The 22,548-nt window shown below is 45.9% G+C and overlaps 1 protein-coding gene and 1 non-coding gene across 2 annotated transcripts in view; both read right to left on the bottom strand.

The window, feature by feature from the left end:
* Positions 1–5,617: 5,617 nt before the first annotated feature.
* Positions 5,618–22,548, bottom strand: part of LOC135819449 (glycosyltransferase 1 domain-containing protein 1-like) — a 144,099-nt gene continuing 127,168 nt past the window's right edge. The window contains exons 10-13 of the mRNA XM_065332662.1: positions 9,171–9,214; positions 8,426–8,546; positions 7,275–7,373; positions 5,618–6,814 (exon numbers count right to left, since the gene is read on the bottom strand). Coding sequence (XP_065188734.1) covers positions 6,668–6,814; positions 7,275–7,373; positions 8,426–8,546; positions 9,171–9,214 — 411 coding nt within the window. The 3' untranslated portion in view covers positions 5,618–6,667. The remainder of the gene's footprint in view (positions 6,815–7,274; positions 7,374–8,425; positions 8,547–9,170; positions 9,215–22,548) is intronic.
* On the bottom strand, positions 9,309–9,381 carry Trnam-cau (transfer RNA methionine (anticodon CAU)). Its single transcript has one exon. It is a non-coding gene; the product is annotated as a tRNA-Met (tRNA).

The following is a 22,548-nucleotide window of genomic DNA, read 5'->3' as shown; positions in this document are numbered from 1 at the left end:
CGGGGGCAAAACGGAACACAATCTCGGGACGTAGATGAGGTAAGGACAGTGACACGGGACAGACGTAGGAAGGAGAACATGGATGGTATCAGACGACTGACTGGTGGTGAATATGAGTTGGGTGATGATGCGGCGGATGACGAGAATACAGATGACGACGAGGCGGATGACGGCGAGGATACAGATGACGACGAGGCGGGTGATGACGAGGCGGCGGATGAAGACGAGGCGGATGACGGAGAGACGGCTGGTGGTGATGGTGATAAAACGGACAAGGAGGAGTCAGGTGGCAGGGAAGGTGATGGAGCTGATGAGGGTGAAATTCGTAAGAAGTCAGCTGTGTATTTGCATTTGTTATCTCGTCCCGATTGTTTGAGTGTGTATGATGATTCCCACTTCTCTGTACTGTGTCGTGCCCGTTATGTCCAGCAGTTGAAGGTCCTTGAAGCTGTTTGTATTCGTACGCATAAGCCCGATTTGTGTAAGCAAAAAGAACATGTTTTAGCACTTAGGTTATTTTCGTGAGTTTGCACCCCGTGTTCATGAGTTGTTTCTGCACTGTTCATGCCCGTTTGTCACACTTACTCTTTATTTTAGTTCTCACTTTTTGTAATACTTACCACAAGTTACCCGTCATGTGTCACACTTCTTTGGATTTTTAACCTTTGTTTTCCCTTGATCTCTTTAGTTGCGTATTTCCACTGATGATCGCAACGTGAAAATCGATTTTGGAAACACACAAAACCAAACCTTGAACAAATTGTCATGTTGCGTGGTGATGTCTGCGGCATTCATACTTTTCATTGCTATTATTAAACTTTATCTCCACGTAGATTATTTGTATATTTTAAGCGGAGATACTCTAGAGAACAGATAGATACTCTGAATAACGCCCTGCGGAAACGCCATGTTTGTCGTTGCATTTCATTGAATATTTCTTTTCTTAAACAGTGTCGGGAAAGTGGCGTTTGTCCAAGTGCCATACAGAAGCGCGTACACAGAGCCAAGGCGTATCACTCATTAACAATAGAGAGAGTATTCTTGAAGGATGATATCGCCCGGTCCTCCGATACACTTTGTACTATACAGTGTGAGTTCAAACGTTTGTACTGTGTGGCTCGCTCATTCCTTTCTGCCCATGACTATCTTCGATTTAGTTCACTTATTGCTGCTAATGACAACAAATTACAGACGAGGCTGATTGCGAAATACGAGAAGAATCTGAAGTGGTTACGCACAAAACGCTATGGCGCGATACAGATCAACACAGACACCATCATTAACCGAGCCAACATTGAGCTCTCTACCGTTCAAAAGGAACTGCTATGTCGGGGTACTGACTTCGGCATTCCTCCTGCCAATAACAAGAAGGAGGTAGTACTCACGGAGTTTGAATTATTCTACAAGAAGCTTCAGCAGCTCAAGCCCGTGTCTGATGCCCAGCAGGCTGTATGCACTGCCAGTATCAGAGCGGTTGCGGAAGAACATGCTGCAAAACCGCCGGACCGCAGCAAATTTTACCTGTCCCGTGAACACCTCAAAGTCCGACGTGAACTCAGTAACAATCATGATATCTTAATTACCAGACCGGACAAAGGACGCGCAACGGTCATAATGAGCCGAACAGAGTACATATCAAAAATGGCGGTAATCCTGAACGATGACTCCAAGTTCGTGAAACTCGGACCAGTTTCCACTCATGATAATACAACAAAAGTAGAGAAACGCCTGATACCATACCTAAAGAAATTGAAAGCTGAGAAAGAAATTTCGGTCTCAGAGTTCATGAGAATCAAGCCAATAGGCTCCGCCCGCCCGCGACTCTATGGCTTGCCAAAGATCCATAAGCCGAATTGTCCATTACGCCCAATATTATCAATGGTAGCATCCCCACAGTACAAAGTATCGAAGTGGCTCTGTTTGATGCTTGGAGCTGTGCAAGATTATTACTGTAAGAACATTGTCAAGGATAGCTTCCAGTTTGTAGACCTCATTCGCACTCGCCAGATTCCCGCTACAGCGCACATGTGCTCATTTGATGTGGTCAGTTTGTTCACGAATGTACCGTTGGAACAGACCATAGATATTTGTGCGGATGTTCTCTATCACAATAACTCTGTTGACACGCCATGGCTGCCTGAGTCCTCCTTCCGTACACTGATGTCTCTTGTTACTACGGGCGTTGAGTTTTCATTTGATAACGTGATGTATAGGCAGGTGGATGGGGTAGCCATGGGATCACCATTAGGTCCAGTGTTGGCAAATATATTTGTTGGCTACTGCGAATCTCTTGTGGACCAGTCACTGTGGCCGGAGTTTTACGTTCGTTTTGTCGACGACTCGTTCACATATTTTGATTCAGCACAACCGTGTGACGCCTTCTTGGACCGATTGAATAACTTACATCCCTCTCTGAAATTCACGGTTGAGCATGAACAGAACAACACCTTGTCCTTTCTAGATGTGCGTGTGGAGAAGTCAAACGATGAAATTGTAACGTCAATATACAGGAAACCAACATTTACCGGACAATATATCGTGTTTGACTCGTATTGTTCGTACCTGTATAAGGTCAACCTGGTGAAGAATCTGGTGGATAGAGCGCGGCGAATCTGTTCCCCCTCTCGACTCAAGGATGAGCTAGGTTTTCTGAAATCTGTGTTTCTCAAAAATGGTTACCCGGAGGAACTGCTAAACAAGCTACTAAAATCAGCATCAAAACCAAAGGTCGTCATCATTGGTCCAAGTCGTTGCCCAGTCTACCTTTCCTTACCTTGGAAAGGAGAGGCATCACAGACATTGTGCCGCACAATCAAAACGCTAGTTACACAAACATACTTTGCGGCGCACTTCATCCCTGTGTTCACTACGATACGTGCGTTCACGGTGAGGAAGGATGTCCTACCATCCCACCTATTGAGCCACTTGGTCTACCAATTTGAGTGCCGGAATTGTGATAGCCGGTACGTTGGTAGGACCCTTCAACACCTGAGCGCACGTATCAAGCAGCATGTACCACTTCACATGCTGCAGGACGCAGCAAAAGCGAAGCGCCCGAAGCGGGGAAGACCACGCAAGAACCCGCTCCCTCTACCACCGACACAACCAGAGCAAGTCGAACACACGGTGCAGAGGAAGAGTGGTGGATCACTAAGCCAACCGAATGTGCCTTCTCCACCGTTGCCCTTGCCGCCACCGGAGCCACCACCAGTGCCGTTGGTGGCTGGGGTTGGGGAGGAGTCGGCAACAACAACAGTACCGCCAATCACAGAAATTGAGCCCATTTCTTTGACACAGTATCCGGTTGTGCGGACACCGCAGCACCCTCCGGCGATTGATCCGTGGGTCCAGAGACCACGGAGGTCGACCGCCAATTATTCAACCGAAATATATGCTAGGAATGGCCAAGGCCCACGCGGAGCATCGAAGGAGACCGGAAGCCGGGGGCAAAACGGAACACAATCTCGGGACGTAGATGAGGTAAGGACAGTGACACGGGACAGACGTAGGAAGGAGAACATGGATGGTATCAGACGACTGACTGGTGGTGAATATGAGTTGGGTGATGATGCGGCGGATGACGAGAATACAGATGACGACGAGGCGGATGACGGCGAGGATACAGATGACGACGAGGCGGGTGATGACGAGGCGGCGGATGAAGACGAGGCGGATGACGGAGAGACGGCTGGTGGTGATGGTGATAAAACGGACAAGGAGGAGTCAGGTGGCAGGGAAGGTGATGGAGCTGATGAGGGTGAAATTCGTAAGAAGTCAGCTGTGTATTTGCATTTGTTATCTCGTCCCGATTGTTTGAGTGTGTATGATGATTCCCACTTCTCTGTACTGTGTCGTGCCCGTTATGTCCAGCAGTTGAAGGTCCTTGAAGCTGTTTGTATTCGTACGCATAAGCCCGATTTGTGTAAGCAAAAAGAACATGTTTTAGCACTTAGGTTATTTTCGTGAGTTTGCACCCCGTGTTCATGAGTTGTTTCTGCACTGTTCATGCCCGTTTGTCACACTTACTCTTTATTTTAGTTCTCACTTTTTGTAATACTTACCACAAGTTACCCGTCATGTGTCACACTTCTTTGGATTTTTAAACCTTTGTTTTCCCTTGATCTCTTTAGTTGCGTATTTCCACTGATGATCGCAACGTGAAAATCGATTTTGGAAACACACAAAACCAAACCTTGAACAAATTGTCATGTTGCGTGGTGATGTCTGCGGCATTCATACTTTTCATTGCTATTATTAAACTTTTATCTCCACGTAGATTATTTGAATAAAAGGTACAATGGAGTTTTACAGATTTGTCGCAACTCTGAGTTTCTTGCTCAATGCAATCATCAGTTGCGACTATAGACTATAGTCGCCTAAACCTCCGTTGTGCCTTTTGTGTGTATCTCAATACAAGTCATGTATAGTGACAGGCTTTATAACGTACAATACACCACAGTACTCGTTCTAGACACAGTCACACAAAAGCTAATCACTATGGACTTGGCAATTATCGCATCAAACTAACTTACGCAGTCTTCCTGTGTTTTCCCAGAATCCCGGTCATGCATCATCGGCATCAGGCTACTCTCTACTCCACGTAGAGCCGCTCTGTGAACCATTCTTGAACTTCTACCCAGACTGCCAGAGTGATTCGCGTTTACTCCTGATTCTGTACACTGTGCAACATGTTGTGTCGCCTGCCTGCATGCAACGTTTCAAGTGATGGCCCTGGGGTGCAACTATTGGCTGACTTTTCGGTCTCTAGTACTAGTATTACTACTAGCCGCACTGCATACTGTCTTTACTCATTGTATAGTTAGTTGTATTGTATAGCAGCAGCTCAGAAACTACCCGCGACGGCGTGAGTTTCAGGTGTAGAACTGCTACAGGCAAGTGACTACAGTAGTACAGGTGCTCTGGGCGAAATCCGACCCAAAAGTGCAAAGCTTTTGCCCTGTAGATGATCTACTAGTTACCAGGACATCACCTCAGTCCCCATGTGAACATGACATTGTGTTCATGGTGTTCGTCTACCAGAATTCTTACACCGCTGCATGCACTTTAATACGAAGGGCATGAGATATAAATCAATGTTCGTGCAAGTCCTGGGTGCCACATACCCAGCTACGGTCGGATTTCACCTAGCAAAACACTGTACAGTAAAACCTGTGACTAACGACCACCCCTTGGGGCCAGAGAAAGCGGTCTTTAGTGGCAGGTGGTCCTTAGTTACTTAGCGGTTTGCACAGCACAACTATAATAATGAATGTGAGACCGTCCGTGCCTGGCGAAGTGGTCTGCAGTACCAGGCTGGTCGCTAGTCACGTTGGTCTTTAGTTACAGGTTTTACTGCACATGAAACTTCAAGTGAGAAAGTTAGTTGAACCCAGACTGGACAGGTTTGCAGGAGGGACAGAAAGAGGTGCTGGACTGCCAGAGGGACAGAGTACCGGAAGTGAGAGGGCATTGGCTTCGAAAACTAGACAGTGAGACAAGCATCAGGTACAGAAACATCATCAGATTCGTCACAAGAGCTGCATGGAATTAGCACACTTTTAAATACTGAACACTGACATGTGCTTGAAAATCATTCTAGATTTTTCAAAATGCTGGAGTTCAAAACAAGGGAGCACGGAGGAGACTCCGACGCAGTACACACGAGTACACCCGGTGTCGTGCCACACTCGCGATTCTGACAAGACATTGGCCCGGATTTCACGCACAAAAGCTGACCCACACATCCCGTATTTAGTCAGAAACATCACATTGATTGAGCAAACCTTTCCATTTTCTAAAATGCTTCAAAAGCGGCCGGTAAAATCAAGTACCCGTATATACCGGGTATGTTTTAAAGCGTTTATTGAAACGAGTTTCAAAGGAAAAAAAGACCACAGTATGTGCAATGGCGGTCTTGCAGTTCAAGGTTTTGATCAAGGTTGGGTCCTTGCTGTTGGTGCACCTCTCGCTTTATTCATTGTCATAAAAAATAAATAAGCGTGAGTGTCTCTTATTAAAATTTAAAAATTATTCAGTTCCCTTGGGAACGGATACGAGAATACTTGAGTAATTATAAAAAATAAATAAGCGTGAGTATCTCTTATTAAAATTTAAAAATTATCGTCTCCACGCCGAATACTCATAAACATAAATAATCAATAGTCCAGAGCACTTGAAGGACGAGAAGTGACTGGCAATGTGCACACAAACCCAGAACACAGACAAGTGCTATTCGGTACGAGGCTAGTACGACTGCACTGGACAAATCACTGATACCTGATGCGTGTAGTGCAGCGACTACTGGCAACAGAGGCAAAGCCTTTCGTTTGTGTTCAGCTCGGCGCCCTTGCCTAGAAACAGTCTGATGGAGTTGTTAGTCAAACATCTCCCTCCTGACGCAAAAACGAGACAAAGTGATTTTGCATCGTTTTTGCGTCTGGCTTTTTTAACACTATCGCTTCACAGTGCATTGCGTCTTGGTACACCACCGCCCCTGGCGCAGTGGCCATGGCCACAAACACGGCCACGTCAGGTTTATTGTTGCCAGCTCAGGGGAGTCCCCTACCGAGCAAGCAAAACACCAGGCAAGAGTTAGTGCATATCCACCATAGTGATACCCCCCAAGATAAGACGTGAAGCAGGTGTTGTTAGCTGTGCCTTGGTTCGGTCAAGCCGGGCCGGAGACAATCCGACGGTAGGTTTCAATCTCACTGGCCACACCATGTCGACGCTGAATGAACTGGTAAGCATTACCCGCTATGGTGGCGTGTAGGTCACGGTTGTTCTTCAGCTCACGGGCAAGAGCTATACACTCCTGTGAACAGTGAGATACGGAAACAAAAGAAATAGTTAACACCTGATGGTAATAATTCTAATCTCGGATGCTGAGCCAATAGTAAAAATTAAGAAAGAAGAAAGGACTGTTACCTTGCTGATTGGCTTAATGTGTTCCTAAACACATTTTTTCATTTTTTTCACACACACCACCACATACTCCAGAGCTAGGAGAATGAGAAAGAGAAGAAAGACGTGTGCGATCATAATTGTCAGGAATTGAACCCGAAACCTCTCCATTGGAAATCGACTCCACATACCACTGCACCACATGGGATACACCCCCTGGCACACACAGACACCAGAGAACCAGACAGACACACACACACACACACACACACACACACACACACACACACACACACACACACACACACACACACACACACACACACACACACACACACACACACACGGCACCTCCACCTCTCTCTGCTTACCTCGGGTGTTGCGTAGAGAAGACCAGTGTGCCGGTGGCTGATCAGTTCTCGGTTACCAGCGATGTCACGGGCTATCACCGGTGCACCATGTACGATTGCCTGCATGGGATACACGTAGATACACATACACATGTTGGGCGGTTGACAGCTTTTAATTATAAAAAAATAGATTTGAAGTTTTTTTTCGGTTTGGGTTTGAAAATCTTTTTAGTCAATATCATGTAATTAGGCAAATTTGCCTGTTTGTTCTTCGACTCTAAATAAATAAACAACAACAACGACAACAACTCTTATTGGCCACTGGTTATCGTGAGAATAAAGATTTGAAAGAACAACACATGCATTTTTTTCTGATTTCTTCTCCAGTGTATGTTTTATTGCATTTCAATTCATTGTGTTAATTTTTGCCCGTAAAAAGAGGCTTGGTTGACAGCATGTTACGAGGCGGAAACTATCAATCAAAGCTTACATGTACCGTAAGTACACATGACTGCAAGCATGTACTGTTCTGTTCTGTACTTGCTCACCGTGCCAAAACCGGTCACGTTGGTCTCCCCGGGAGAGGGGAGAGAGGAACTCGCGTACATACACACATATGTACACACATGCGCCCACGTATACACAAACACACACGCACGCACGCCCACCCACACACCCACACAAACACCCCCCCCCCCCCCCCCCACACACACAAATGCACACAGATGCACAAACACACACACACGTGCATGCACATGCAAGCACATGCACGCACATATCTCTCCATGATCAAATACACGGCCCAACATAGAAACACGAGAAAGGAATGGCCACCATACCAGAGAACAACGGAACTACGGGTAACCAGAAACTCATATAAATAATACCAATGACTTTAGGTAGGTGAGCAGTGACCAATTGCAGCAAACAGATGAATGTTGCATTACTGTAAACTGGCCAATATTCGCGACGGATTAATGTTCACTATTTTCGCGAGAAGAGCGTAACGCGAATACTAACCAGCGTGAAATCAAGCTTCAACAGTGGGTGTATATAGGTGGCCCCGGTGCTTCGCGAACTTTTGCCATCGTAAACTTGTTGGTTCTTAGAAATCGTGAAAATTTAGTGACGCGAATATTGGGCGGTTTCCAGTACTAGTGACTTCTACTAACCTCCAGGATGGCTTGACACATGCCTTCAGACAGCGATGAGTTGACCACAGCGCAGCACAGCTGCATGAGATGATGCAGAAATGGCTGCTCTACCTGCTCATGGTAAAACACACCGGATACACTGCACGCACGCACGCCGCACGCCACGTGCGCGCACACGCACATGCACACATGCATACACACACACACACACACATGCACACACACACACACACACACACACACACACACACACACACACACACACACACACACACACACACACACACACACACACACACATGTGCACGTGCACACACACACACACACACACACACACACACACACACGCACGCACACGCATGCACGTACATGCACACAGATTTTTATAAGCAACAAACTTGGAAAAGAAATGGGGCACCCTTCACAATGTACGAAAGCAAAACGAAGACTGGCTGGAATGCAAAACCCACTGAATGCATTTCATCACTTTTCGGATAATGGCCAAAAAAGGATTCATTTTACATGCATGTGAGGTTTTACATTAAAATCCATATTCGGGTTCCAGTTTTAAACGGTTCTAGTCAGAATTTGGACATGAAATTGTGCCTGTTGGCACCCCTAGACCTGTTGACTACGCTAAGCTGAAAATCTGATTTCGCAAATTTGGCGCTTAGAGCGGGTTTTTGATTCCAGCTCTTCAAAGACAGATGTTTTTAAATACCCGTACAAAGCCGGACCACAATTCGGAAATAGGCCAAGTTACCTAGCGAGTTTGTGCTGGAGATGCTTGTGGTACTCTTCATCAAGCTGAGCAGAACAAAAACAAAAACAAAAGAAAAAATGTCCTGTAGTGACTCAACAATTCAAATTGTAAATGAAGAAAACAAAAGAAAAAAAGAAGTGCCCCCTGTGAGGATCGAACTCACGACCTTCAGATTATGAGACTGACGCGCTGCCTACTGCGCTAAGGAGGCAGCTGACAGCCAAGGACAGAAAAGACAAAAAAAAAAAGACAAGCCAGCTGTTCTGTGCCCTCGCCCCCAGACTTGGCAAGGCGGAACGGGCAGTGCACAAATCACTAGAGCAACTTTGCATGCTGTCATGCAGAATTGTGTTGCGTGGGGCAATCGGTAGCACAGTAAAACCTGGTGCAAGCGACCTCTGGGTTTAGCGACCACCTGCTCTTAACGACCTCTGGGTTTAGCGACCACCTGCTCTTAACGACCGTTTTTCCATGCACCGACAGTCCTACACAGAAACTGTGGGACCTGGTTCTAAAGACCACCTGGCTTTAACGACCGCTTTTGCTTGCACCGTGGGGTGGTCACTTAAACCAGGTTGTACTGTACAATAAAACCTGCCCTAACCGGACGCCCTTGGTGCGGCGTAAACTGTCCTGGTAACACAGGCTTCAGCTTGATCCAGGAAGGACATTCGAGCCACAGCACTTCAGTGCATAACAATTTAATTCGTCTGGTCAATACAGGATTTCGCTTGGTACAAGGACCGGCGAACACAGGTATACTGTATTGTTTATCCCATAAGGGCCGGGTTCCATTGCGGCTCCGCTGCTCCGCTGCTCGTCATCCGCGGCTTGAAACATCATTACCATAGTGACCGCAGCTTGCGCCGGAGCATGCAGGCCGCGGCTCACCGTGAGCTCTCTCTACGATTCTTGATCAAAAACTGCGAGCCGCAGTTGCGCTGCTCCGCTGCATGCAGCCAAGTGCTGCGGAGCAGCGGAGCCGCAGGGGAACACAGCTGTCATGCAACGAGCGGTAGTCGAAGTGAAAGGACTTCTTGCCTGCGATCTTTGTTGTTATTTGTGACAGTCGAATTGTCTCAGTGTTACTAGTTGATTTATTTGCGGTTCGATATATTTGTGGTTCGATTTATTTGTGTTTCAATTTCTTTGCGTTTATTTGGCACGGCTACGCGGACGCTACTCAGTCGTGTACCCTTTTGCAGATCGGTCTACTTTTTGGGTACGTGTGGTGTCCTTATTTGATGCATGTAGATTAGTGTACTTCGTCACAGTAATACGTTGGCTTTGTCTGCGCTGCTGTGGGTGCTTTGTAGGCGCACGTGGACGTGCACGTTCTGCTGAGGAGAGCGTTTTGGCTTTCGCTTGCGCTGCTTGTTTCTTCGATATTTTCCTTTCCAGATTAGTTGTTGTTCCTTCCGTGATGGACGGGTAGTTTTCTTTCTCTCTTGTTTTCACCTGTATCATATATTTTCCTGCAAAGTATATATCCCAAAACTGAGTTGTGTGAGCCTAGTCGGTTGGATCAAATTTTGTGAGCTTGGAGCTATCAAAAGAGAGCCGAACGCCGAACAGCCCGGCTACTACATGCCACATCATGCCATCTTCAGGGAGCATGTCGCTACGACCAAGACAAGGGTAGTCTTCAACGAGTCGGCATCGGCAACAGGGAAGTCATCGTTGAATGACCTGTTGAGCCCAGGACCATCGCTACTACCCGATCTGGTGGGCCTTCTCTTCCGGTTTCGTGAGTGTCAGTTTGCATTACAAGCGGACATTAGGAAGGCTTTCTTCATGATAGGCATTAGAGAAGAGGATAGGCCATATTTGCACTTTGTGTGGCCCGAGCTGGGCGAAAGCGAAATGTGTCTGGCGGCTCACGAAATTGCCAGTCGGAGCCAATTGCTCCCCCTATATTCTGAATGCTGTATTGTTGCACCATTTAGCTAGGCTGCTTGGATGCACTAATGATGATGATCGTGCTATGCTTGCGCTGTTACGTGATAGTTTTTATGCTGATGATTCGGTAGTTAGTGTGTCTAGTCCTGCCCAAGCCAACCATTTTCGAGAGTGTAGTGTGGCAGCTCTGCAAGGTGCAGGAATGGATTAGAGAAAGTAGCGTGGCAACAACATCGTCTGCGATCCAGAGTCAGGCGGCAAGGTGCTAGGGGTCGAGTGGGACATCGACGACGATGTGATCACGGTAGCAGCAGTAGGTGACACTGACAACAAGGAGTCACCGTGGACCCGGCGGCAACTTCTGCAGCACTGTGTAGCATCCGTATTTGACCCGCTTGGTCTAGCTGGACCCGCGGTACTACCAGGGAAGATCCTGCTGCAATGGTGCTGGAAACTGGGTGGCACCTGGGACCAGCCGCTTCCGAGTGATATCGCAGCCAAGTGTGCGCAATGGTGGGGAGATGTCTCCAATGTTTCGCTTGTGAAGGTTCCGCGGTGGATCGGCGGTAAGCCCGACATGCCTGTAACACTACATGTATTTGCGGATGCGTCAGAGAAGGGTTATGGCTGCTGCATTTACATCGTAGTTGACGGTGTAGCATGTCTGCTGTGTGGTAAGAGCAAGGTGGCACCAGTGTCGGCGCCAACATTGGCTCGCCTGGAGCTGGAAGCTGTGTGCCTCGCCTCCAGTTACCTCTCATTCGTGTGTAAGGAGTTGAGAGTGCAAGCAGAAGAGATTTTCGGTTGGACACTAATATGTAGGGGTCCTTTCAATTTTCTCTAAAACCCAGGCTCAGTCGGTTTCTACATACTGTGATTTCACCAATTTTCGGTGTACTTTCATTTTCGGTACTTTCGGTGCATCTGTTTCATACCTAAAATTTCAACACACCGAACAAACCCTAACACACACATAAACCAATAGGGAACTGCTTCTCTGTACCTAAAATTTCTGTTCACCTGACCTGGCCTTTCCCCCTCATACCGAAAATATTGAGCACCGAAATTTTCTGAAATTAGAGTACTCTGGTTTCGGTTTGCGTGAGAGGTGCCTGTGATAGTTTCTCGGGCCCTTGGCTAAGTTAGATAGCTTCTCCGAGTTAGGCTAACCTTCATAGCTTCTTCGGCCTTTGCTAAGTTTCATATCTTCTCGGAGATTGGGTAAGTTTCATAGCTTCTCGGATCTTTGGCTACGTTTCATAACTTCTCGGAGATTTGGCTAAGCTTGATAACTTCTGGGGCATATGGCTAAGATTGATAGCTTCTCGGGGCTTTGGCTAAGTTTTACAGCTTCTCGGGGCTTTGGCTAAGTTGTATAGCTTCTCGGGGCTTTGGCTAAGTTTTATAGCTTCTCGGGGCTTTGGCTAAGTTTTATAGCTTCTCGGAGCTTTGGCTAAGTTTTACAGTTTCTCGGGGCTTTGGCTAAGTTTTATAGCTTCTCGGGGCTTTGGCTAAGTTTTATAGCTTCTCGGAGCTTTGGCTAAGTTTTACAGCTTCTCGGGGCTTTGGCTAAGTTTTATAGCTTCTCGGGGCTTTGGCTAAGTTTTATAGCTTCTCGGGGCTTTGGCTAAGTTTTATAGCTTCTCGTCAGGCGAAATTACTGGTCAGTCGGCGACACGCATTTTACACAAAAATTTGCGTTTCACCTGCTGGGAGAGTATGCGTGTACTCGAGTCTCATCCTGAGCACGTTTTTTTCTTCTTTTTTTCAGCTCCAGTATAGCTGTATTTTTCATTGCAAAGCCGTCCTCGATTGTTGTGTTCGTTGTTCAAACGAAGTGGACATTCAATCATGAAGGCAGAGGACATAGGAGCCTGATTGGAGTTTCTCGTGGCATAGGACGGCCACACAGAGACACTTTGGGATTTTCTGAATATAAAATACCGTACGCACGATGCTGAGATCAATTTGTGCGATATCAAATTGTTTGTGATCTACCACATCGAGCAGAACGGGATCCAAACACAAGCTTACCGACGGTTAGGCTGCCGACCTGACTGGACAAATGATCCCTGGCTTCACCTGACGCCAGAAGTCGGACACCATGTCCTTTGCCGCGACGTCCATCTCCAAAAAGAACTCCATCTTCGTCGTGAAAAGGCTTGAAATACTCAATATTCAACCGAGATTCGCGGACTCACCCTTTCTCAGATCGAATCATTTTTTGTTGTAGCAGTTGCAGGGCAGATCCCCGCCACTACTTCAACAGAAGATGGCTCCAAAGCATGCCTGGAACAAGCCATATCGAGGTTGCAAGCCACCCCTCTCAGACCTTTTTTTGAAGAAATTCGAAATTTCAATGGTGGAAGATATACTATTGTAATGGGTAGCCGAGTGGTAGGCGCGGTGAAATCAACAACAATTACTTTTATTCTACTTTCAGGTACACACCTGAGATATAATCGTTAGTGAAAGAAGAAGCGGCAAAATAAATAACTTTCTCTCCGGTGCTCACCTAGAGGCTGAATCCTTATTCTTCGAGTTAGCTTTCATTGCTATCCAATCTAATCTAATCTTCTCTTCATCAAAACAGAAATGCGCAGCCGCTTTTATGCAGCAGACGACGTACGCTTACATACGGAGATACACTAAATATACATCAGGCAAGCTCCGTATTAGTTCCGTACTGCTTCCGTATTGGTCGGGCAGGGATACTACACCCTCCCTTCCTACAGATTATCACGCCCTCGTGGTTTTCAAAAAATTAGTGAAGAGTTACGAACACAGCGTCAACCGGAAGATGGCAAATTATATCGGAAATGATAACGTTTAGAGTAGACAGAAGAAATGAACTGATAACAAATCATAAAGTAGAAGCACACCAGGTTCACACGATCTCACGGGGTCAAAAGGGGAAAGAACTGTCCTCCAAATAGGACCTGAAAATCCACAGCACTCTTGCTGCACAACGCTGGCACAATCCGCCAGGAACATCGGAGTTCAAAAACCGAACTGAATACACTATAACTATAAGGGGCGTTGTCACACACATTGTCCCACATTAGCTGGGTAAACCGTGGCTCACCATGATCAGACGCCTACCAAACTAAACTGGATTCACACACTCGCATAAAGGAAGACTGAAGAGAACAGGGAGACTGAAGGAAGACAGGAAAGAAAATGCCATACCTGGAATCAGCGTTAGTAACCACGGCGGCGGCTGGAGCTATGGCGGAGGGCGAGCCAGGTTTTATCTTCATCTTGGTTGAGCCCGTCACTCAGAGCGGCTAGCTCGGCGTCAGACAAATGACCTCCCTCCTCGTCTTGAATCGTGGTCTTCACATTGTCGATAGCATCGAGTAAAGAGTGATGGTCTAGCCAGGAAGATTGTTGACGAAAATCTGCATCCCACCACGGAGGCGAAGTACCAAGGGAATAGTGGACTCCTGCTGAACGTTGTAGTCACTCAGGGTTCGGCCGTCTGCCAACTGCGTGCCGGCGAAAATCAAACGCTGCTGGTCTTGGGGAATACCCTCCTTGTCTTGGTCAGCAGCATGCATGTCGTCGTCCTCATCAGCTTCGCCATCACCACCGGTAGTATACGTGTAGGTAGCGGGTTGCTTGGAATCGCCATCGGAGTCTCCAATGGATGCCGTGCGGAAAGAATGGTGATCCACGTTAGCACCCTGACTGTGCTGCAGGCTAATAAGCATGGCCAGGCCCAGGAAAGCATGAAACACGATTCTCATCTTGATTCGTCGCACGGAGCTGCAGCGGGTTGAGCCATGGGGGTCTGGGGTCGAATCATGTTGTTTTATTTTACAAAAACACACCGCTGCCACCAATGTAATGGGTAGCCGAGTGGTAGGCGCGGTGAAATCAACAACAATTACTTTTATTCTACTTTCAGGTACACACCTGAGATATAATCGTTAGTGAAAGAAGAAGCGGCAAAATAAATAACTTTCTCTCCGGTGCTCACCTAGAGGCTGAATCCTTATTCTTCGAGTTAGCTTTCATTGCTATCCAATCTAATCTAATCTTCTCTTCATCAAAACAGAAATGCGCAGCCGCTTTTATGCAGCAGACGACGTACGCTTACATACGGAGATACACTAAATATACATCAGGCAAGCTCCGTATTAGTTCCGTACTGCTTCCGTATTGGTCGGGCAGGGATACTACACCATGAAGAGAATTTCAAAAAGTATGTTTCGCGGAGCGATCGCTCAACCTACGTCATTCAAACTTTGCAGGATGGTTCAGACGTACATGCTAGGCATGGAACCACAGAAGACGATATCATAGCTGACACACAGAGTCACACACAGCAGATTCGTGTGCACAGATACTAAATTAGTGGACGTCGTCATCTTCTTCCCGCTGATCTCAAATGTACTATGACGTGCTATTTCGCCTGACGCGGAGCTTTGGCTAAGTTTTACAGCTTCTCGGGGCTTTGGCTAAGTTTTATAGCTTCTCGGGGCTTTGGTTAAGTTTTATAGCTTCTCGGGGCTTTGGCTAAGTTTTAGAGCTTCTCGGGGCTTTGGCTAAGTTTTAGAGCTTGTCGGGGCTTTGGCTAAGTATTATAGCTTCTCGAGGCTTTGGCTAAGTTTTATAGCTTCTCGGGGCTTTGGCTAAGTTTTATAGCTTCTCGGAGCTTTGGCTAAGTTTTATAGCTTCTCGGGGCTTTGGCTAAGTTTTATAGCTTCTCGGGGCTTTGGCTAAGTTTTACAGCTTCTCGGGGCTTTGGCTAAGTTTTATAGCTTCTCGGGGCTTTGGTTAAGTTTTATAGCTTCTCAGGGCTTTGGCTAAGTTTTATAGCTTCTCGGAGCTTTGGCTAAGTTTTACAGCTTCTCGGGGCTTTGGCTAAGTTGTATAGCTTCTCGGGGCTTTGGCTAAGTTTTATAGCTTATCGGGGCTTTGGCTAAGTTTTATAGCTTCTCGGGGCTTTGGCTAAGTTTTACAGCTTCTCGGAGCTTTGGCTAAGTTTTATAGCTTCTCGGGGCTTTGGCTAAGTTTTATAGCTTCTCGGGGCTTTGGCTAAGTTTTACAGCTTCTCGGGGCTTTGGCTAAGTTGTATAGCTTCTCGGGGCTTTGGCTAAGTTTTATAGCTTATCGGGGCTTTGGCTAAGTTTTATAGCTTCTCGGGGCTTTGGCTAAGTTTTATAGCTTCTCGGGGCTTTGGCTAAGTTTTATAGCTTCTCGGGGCTTTGGCTAAGTTTTATCGCTTCTCGGAGCTTTGGCTACGTTTTATAGCTTCTCGGGGCTTTGGCTAAGTTTTAGACCTTCTCGGAGCTTTGGCTAAGTTTTAGAGCTTCTCCGAGCTTTGGCTAAGTTTTATAGCTTCTCCGAGCTTTGGCTAAGTTTTAGAGCTTCTCCGAGCTTTGGCTAAGTTTTCTAGCTTCTCGGGGCTTTGGCTAAGTTTTATAGCTTTTTGGAGCTTGGTCTAAGTTTTATAGCTTCTCGGAGCTTTGGCTAAGTTTTAGAGCTTCTCGGGGCTTTGGCTAAGTTTTATAGCTTCTCCGAGCTTTGGCTAAGTTTTAGAGCTTCTCCGAGCTTTGGCTAAGTTTTATACCTTCTCGGGGCTTGGGCTAAGTTTTATAGCTTCTCGGGGCTTTGGCTAAGTTTTATAGCTTCTCGGAGCTTTGGCTAAGTTTTACAGCTTCTCCGAGCTTCGGCTAAGTTTTAGAGCTTCTCGGGGCTTTGGCTAAGTATTATAGCTTCTCGAGGCTTTGGCTAAGTTTTATACCTTCTCGTGGCGTTGGCTAAGTTTTATAGCTTCTCGGAGCTTTGGCTAAGTTTTATAGCTTCTCGGGGCTTTGGGCAAGTTTTATAGCTTCTCGGAGCTTTGGCTAAGTTTTAGAGCTTCTCGGGGCTTTGGCTAAGTTTTACAGCTTCTCGGAGCTTTGGCTAAGTTTTATAGCTTCTCGGAGCTTTGGCTAAGTTTTATAGCTTCTCGGGGCTTTGGCTAAGTTTTATAGCTTCTCAGGGCTTTGGCTAAGTTTTATAGCTTCTCGGAGCTTTGGCTAAGTTTTATAGCTTCTTGGGGCTTTGGCTAAGTTTTAGAACTTCTCGGAGCTTTGGCTAAGTTTTAGAGCTTCTCCGAGCTTTGGCTAAGTTTTATAGCTTCTCCGAGCTTTGGCTAAGTTTTAGAGCTTCTCCGAGCTTTGGCTAAGTTTTCTAGCTTCTCGGGGCTTTGGCTAAGTTTTATAGCTTTTTGGAGCTTGGGCTAAGTTTTATAGCTTCTCGGAGCTTTGGCTAAGTTTTAGAGCTTCTCGGGGATTTCGCTAAGTTTTATAGCTTCTCCGAGCTTTGGCTAAGTTTTAGAGCTTGTCGGGGCTTTGGCTAAGTATTATAGCTTCTCGAGGCTTTGGCTAAGTTTTATAGCTTCTCGGGACTTTGGCTAAGTTTTACAGCTTCTCGGGGCTTTGGCTAAGTTTTATAGCTTCTCGGGGCTTTTGCTAAGTTTTATAGCTTCTCGGGGCTTTGGCTAAGTTTTACAGCTTCTCGGAGCTTTGGCTAAGTTTTATAGCTTTTCGGAGCTTTGGCTAAGTTTTATAGCTTCTCGGGGCTTTGGCTAAGTTTTATAGCTTCTCGGGGCTTTGGCTAAGTTTTATAGCTTCTCGGGGCTTTGGCTAAGTTTTAGAGATTCTCGGAGCTTTGGCTAAGTTTGTTAGCTTCTCCGAGCTCTGGCTAAGTTGTATAGCTTCTTGGGGCTTTGGCTAAGTTCTATAGCTTCTCGGGACTTTGGCTAAGTTTTATAGCTTCTCGGAGCTTTGGCTAAGTTTTATACCTTCTCGGGACTTTGGCTAAATTTTATAGCTTCTCGGAGCTTTGGCTAAGTTCGATAGCTTCTCCGAGCTTTGGCTTAGTTTTATAGCTTCTCAGGGCTTTGGTTAAGTTTTATAGCTTCTCGGGGCTTTGGCTAAGTTTTAGAGCTTCTCCGAGCTTTGGCTAAGTTATATAACTTCTCGGGGCTTGGGCTAAGTTTTATAGCTTCTCGGGGCTTTGGCAAAGTTTTATAGCTTTTTGGAGCTTGGGCTAAGTTTTAGAGCTTCTCCGAGCTTTGGCTATGTTTTAGAGCTTCTCGGGGCTTTGGCTAAGTTTTATAGCTTCTCCGAGCTTTGGCTAAGTTTTAGAGCTTGTCGGGGCTTTGGCTAAGTATTATAGCTTCTCGAGGCTTTGGCTAAGTTTTATAGCTTCTCGGGGCTTTGGCTAAGTTTTATAGCTTCTCGGGGCTTTGGCTAAGTTTTATAGCTTCTCGGAGCTTTGGCTAAGTTTTATAGCTTCTCGGGACTTTGGCTAAGTTTTACAGCTTCTCGGAGCTTTGGCTAAGTTTTATAGCTTCTCGGGGCTTTGGCTAAGTTTTATAGCTTCTCTGGGCTTTGGCTAAGTTTTATAGCTTCTCGGAGCTTTGGCTAAGTTTTACAGCTTCTCGGGGCTTTGGCTAAGTTTTATAGCTTCTCGGGGCTTTGGCTAAGTTTTATAGCTTCTCGGAGTTTGGCTAAGTTTTATAGCTTCTCGGGGCTTTGGCTAAGTTTTAGACCTTCTCGGAGCTTTGGCTAAGTTTTAGAGCTTCTCCGAGCTTTGGCTAAGTTTTAGAGCTTCTCCGAGCTTTGGCTAAGTTGTTTAGCTTCTTGGGGCTTTGGCTAAGTTTTATAGCTTCTCGGGACTTTGGCTAAGTTTTATAGCTTCTCGGAGCTTTGGCTAAGTTTTATAGCTTCTCGGGACTTTGGCTAAATTTTATAGCTTCTCGGAGCTTTGGCTAAGTTTGATAGCTTCTCCGAGCTTTGGCTAAGTTTTATAGCTTCTCAGGGCTTTGGTTAAGTTTTATAGCTTCTCGGGGCTTTGGCTAAGTTTTGTAGCTTCTCCGAGCTTTGGCTAAGTTTTAGAGCTTCTCGGGGCTTTGGCTAAGTATTATAGCTTCTCGAGGCTTTGGCTAAGTTTTACAGCTTCTCGTGGCTTTGGCTAAGTTTTATAGCTTCTCGGAGCTTTGGCTAAGTTTTATAGCTTCTCGGGGCTTTGGCTAAGTTTTAGACCTTCTCGGAGCTTTGGCTAAGTTTTCTAGCTTCTCGGGGCTTTGGCTAAGTTTTATAGCTTTTTGGAGCTTGGGCTAAGTTTTATAGCTTCTCGGAGCTTTGGCTAAGTTTTAGAGCTTCTCGGGGCTTTGGCTAAGTTTTATAGCTTCTCCGAGCTTTTGCTAAGTTTTAGAGCTTGTCGGGGCTTTGGCGAAGTATTATAGCTTCTCGAGGCTTTGGCTAAGTTTTATAGCTTCTCGTGGCTTCGGCTAAGTTTTATAGCTTCTCGGAACTTTGGCTAAGTTTTATAGCTTCTCGGGGCTTTGGCTAAGTTTTAGACTTTCTCGGAGCTTTGGCTACGTTTTAGAGCTTCTCCGAGGTTTGGCTAAGTTTTAGAGCTTCTCGGGGCTTTGGCTAAGTTTTATAGCTTCTCGGGGCTTCGGCTAAGTTTTATAGCTTCTCGGAGCTTTGGCTAAGTTTTATAGCTCCTCAGGGCTTTGGCTAAGTTTTAGAGATTCTCGGAGCTTTGGCTAAGTTTGATAGCTTCTCCGAGCTTTGGCTAAGTTGTATAGCTTCTTGGGGCTTTGGCTAAGTTTTATAGCTTCTCGGGACTTTGGCTAAGTTTTATAGCTTCTCGGAGCTTGGGCTAAGTTTTATAGCTTCTCGGGACTTTGGCTAAATTTTATAGCTTCTCGGAGCTTTGGCTAAGTTTGATAGCTTCTCCGAGCTTTGGCTAAGTTTTATAGGTTCTCAGGGCTTTGGTTAAGTTTTATAGCTTCTCGGGGCTTTGGCTAAGGTTTATAGCTTCTCGGGGCTTGGGCTAAGTTTTATAGCTTCTCGGGACTTTGGCTAAGTTTCATAGCTTCTCGGAGCTTTGGCTAAGTTTTAGAGTTTCTCGGGGCTTTGGCTAAGTTTTATAGCTTCTCCGAGCTCTGGCTAAGTTTGATAGCTTCTCGGGGTTTTGGCTAAGTTTTCTAGCTTCTCGGGGCTTTGGCTAAGTTTTCTAGCTTGTCGGGGCTTTGGCTAAGTTTTATAGCTTCTCGGAGCTTTGGCTAAGTTTTATAGCTTCTCGGAGCTTTGGCTAAGTTTTATAGCTTCTCGGGGCTTTGGCTAAGTTTTATAGCTTCTCGGAGCTTTGGCTAAGTTTTATAGCTTCTTGGGGCTTTGGCTAAGTTTTAGAACTTCTCGGAGCTTTGGCTAAGTTTTAGAGCTTCTCCGAGCTTTGGCTAAGTTTTAGAGCTTCTCCGAGCTTTGGCTAAGTTTTAGAGCTTCTCGGGGCTTTGGCTAAGTTTTATAGCTTTTTGGACCTTGGGCTAAGTTTTTTAGCTTCTCGGAGCTTTGGCTAAGTTTTAGAGCTTCTCGGGGCTTTGGCTAAGTTTTATAGCTTCTCTGAGCTTTGGCTAAGTTTTAGAGCTTGTCGGGGCTTTGGCTAAGTATTATAGCTTCTCGAGGCTTTGGCTAAGTTTTATAGCTTCTCGGGGCTTTGGCTAAGTTTTATAGCTTCTCGGGGCTTTGGCTAAGTTTTATAGCTTCTCGGAGCTTTGGCTAAGTTTTATAGCTTCTCAGGGCTTTGGCTAAGTTTTACAGCTTCTCGGAGCTTTGGCTAAGTTGTATAGCTTCTCGGGGCTTTGGCTAAGTTTTATAGCTTCTCGGGGCTTTGGCTAAGTTTTATAGCTACTCGGAGCTTTGGCTAAGTTTTACAGCTTCTCGGGGCTTTGGCTAAGTTTTATAGCTTCTCGGGGCTTTGGTTAAGTTTTATAGCTTCTCGGGGCTTTGGCTAAGTTTTATAGCTTCTCGGAGCTTTGGCTAAGTTTTACAGCTTCTCGGGGCTTTGGCTAAGTTGTATAGCTTCTCGGGGCTTTGGTTAAGTTTTATAGCTTATCGGGGCTTTGGCTAAGTTTTATAGCTTCTCGGGGCTTTGGCTAAGTTTTATAGCTTCTCGGGGCTTTGGCTAAGTTTTCTAGCTTCTCGGGGCTTTGGCTAAGTTTTATAGCTTCTCGGAGCTTTGGCTACGTTTTATAGCTTCTCGGGGCTTTGGCTAAGTTTTAGACCTTCTCGGAGCTTTGGCTAAGTTTTAGAGCTTCTCCGAGCTTTGGCTAAGTTTTATAGCTTCTCCGAGCTTTGGCTAAGTTTTAGAGCTTCTCCGAGCTTTGGGTAAGTTTTCTAGCTTCTCGGGGCTTTGGCTAAGTTTTATAGCTTTTTGGAGCTTGGTCTAAGTTTTATAGCTTCTCGGAGCTTTGGCTAAGTTTTAGAGCTTCTCGGGGCTTTGGCTAAGTTTTATAGCTTCTCCGAGCTTTGGCTAAGTTTTAGAGCTTCTCCGAGCTTTGGCTAAGTTTTATACCTTCTCGGGGCTTGGGCTAAGTTTTATAGCTTCTCGGGGCTTTGGCTAAGTTTTATAGCTTCTCGGAGCTTTGGCTAAGTTTTACAGCTTCTCCGAGCTTCGGCTAAGTTTTAGAGCTTCTCGGGGCTTTGGCTAAGTATTATAGCTTCTCGAGGCTTTGGCTAAGTTTTATACCTTCTCGTGGCTTTGGCTAAGTTTTATAGCTTTTCGGAGCTTTGGCTAAGTTTTATAGCTTCTCGGGGCTTTGGCTAAGTTTTATAGCTTCTCGGAGCTTTGGCTAAGTTTTAGAGCTTCTCGGGGCTTTGGCTAAGTTTTACAGCTTCTCGGAGCTTTGGCTAAGTTTTATAGCTTCTCGGAGCTTTGGCTAAGTTTTATAGCTTCTCGGGGCTTTGGCTAAGTTTTATAGCTTCTCAGGGCTTTGGCTAAGTTTTATAGCTTCTCGGAGCTTTGGCTAAGTTTTATAGCTTCTTGGGGCTTTGGCTAAGTTTTAGAACTTCTCGGAGCTTTGGCTAAGTTTTAGAGCTTCTCCGAGCTTTGGCTAAGTTTTATAGCTTCTCCGAGCTTTGGCTTAGTTTTAGAGCTTCTCCGAGCTTTGGCTAAGTTGTCTAGCTTCTCGGGGCTTTGGCTAAGTTTTATAGCTTTTTGGAGCTTGGGCTAAGTTTTATAGCTTCTCTGAGCTTTGGCTAAGTTTTAGAGCTTCTCGGGGCTTTGGCTAAGTTTTATAGCTTCTCCGAGCTTTGGCTAAGTTTCAGAGCTTGTCGGGGCTTTGGCTAAGTATTATAGCTTCTCGAGGCTTTGGCTAAGTTTTATAGCTTCTCGGGACTTTGGCTAAGTTTTACAGCTTCTCGGGGCTTTGGCTAAGTTTTATAGCTTCTCGGGGCTTTTGCTAAGTTTTATAGCTTCTCGGGGCTTTGGCTAAGTTTTACAGCTTCTCAGAGCTTTGGCTAAGTTTTATAGCTTTTCGGAGCTTTGGCTAAGTTTTATAGCTTCTCGGGGCTTTGGCTAAGTTTTATAGCTTCTCGGGGCTTTGGCTAAGTTTTATAGCTTCTCGGGGCTTTGGCTAAGTTTTAGAGATTCTCGGAGCTTTGGCTAAGTTTGTTAGCTTCTCCGAGCTCTG

Source organism: Sycon ciliatum, chromosome 6, assembly GCF_964019385.1.
Source record: "Sycon ciliatum chromosome 6, ocSycCili1.1, whole genome shotgun sequence".
Classification (NCBI taxonomy): Eukaryota; Metazoa; Porifera; class Calcarea; order Leucosolenida; family Sycettidae; genus Sycon; species Sycon ciliatum.
The sequence above is the reverse complement of the archived record's forward strand: the minus strand, read 5'-3'. Positions and strand labels throughout refer to the sequence as shown.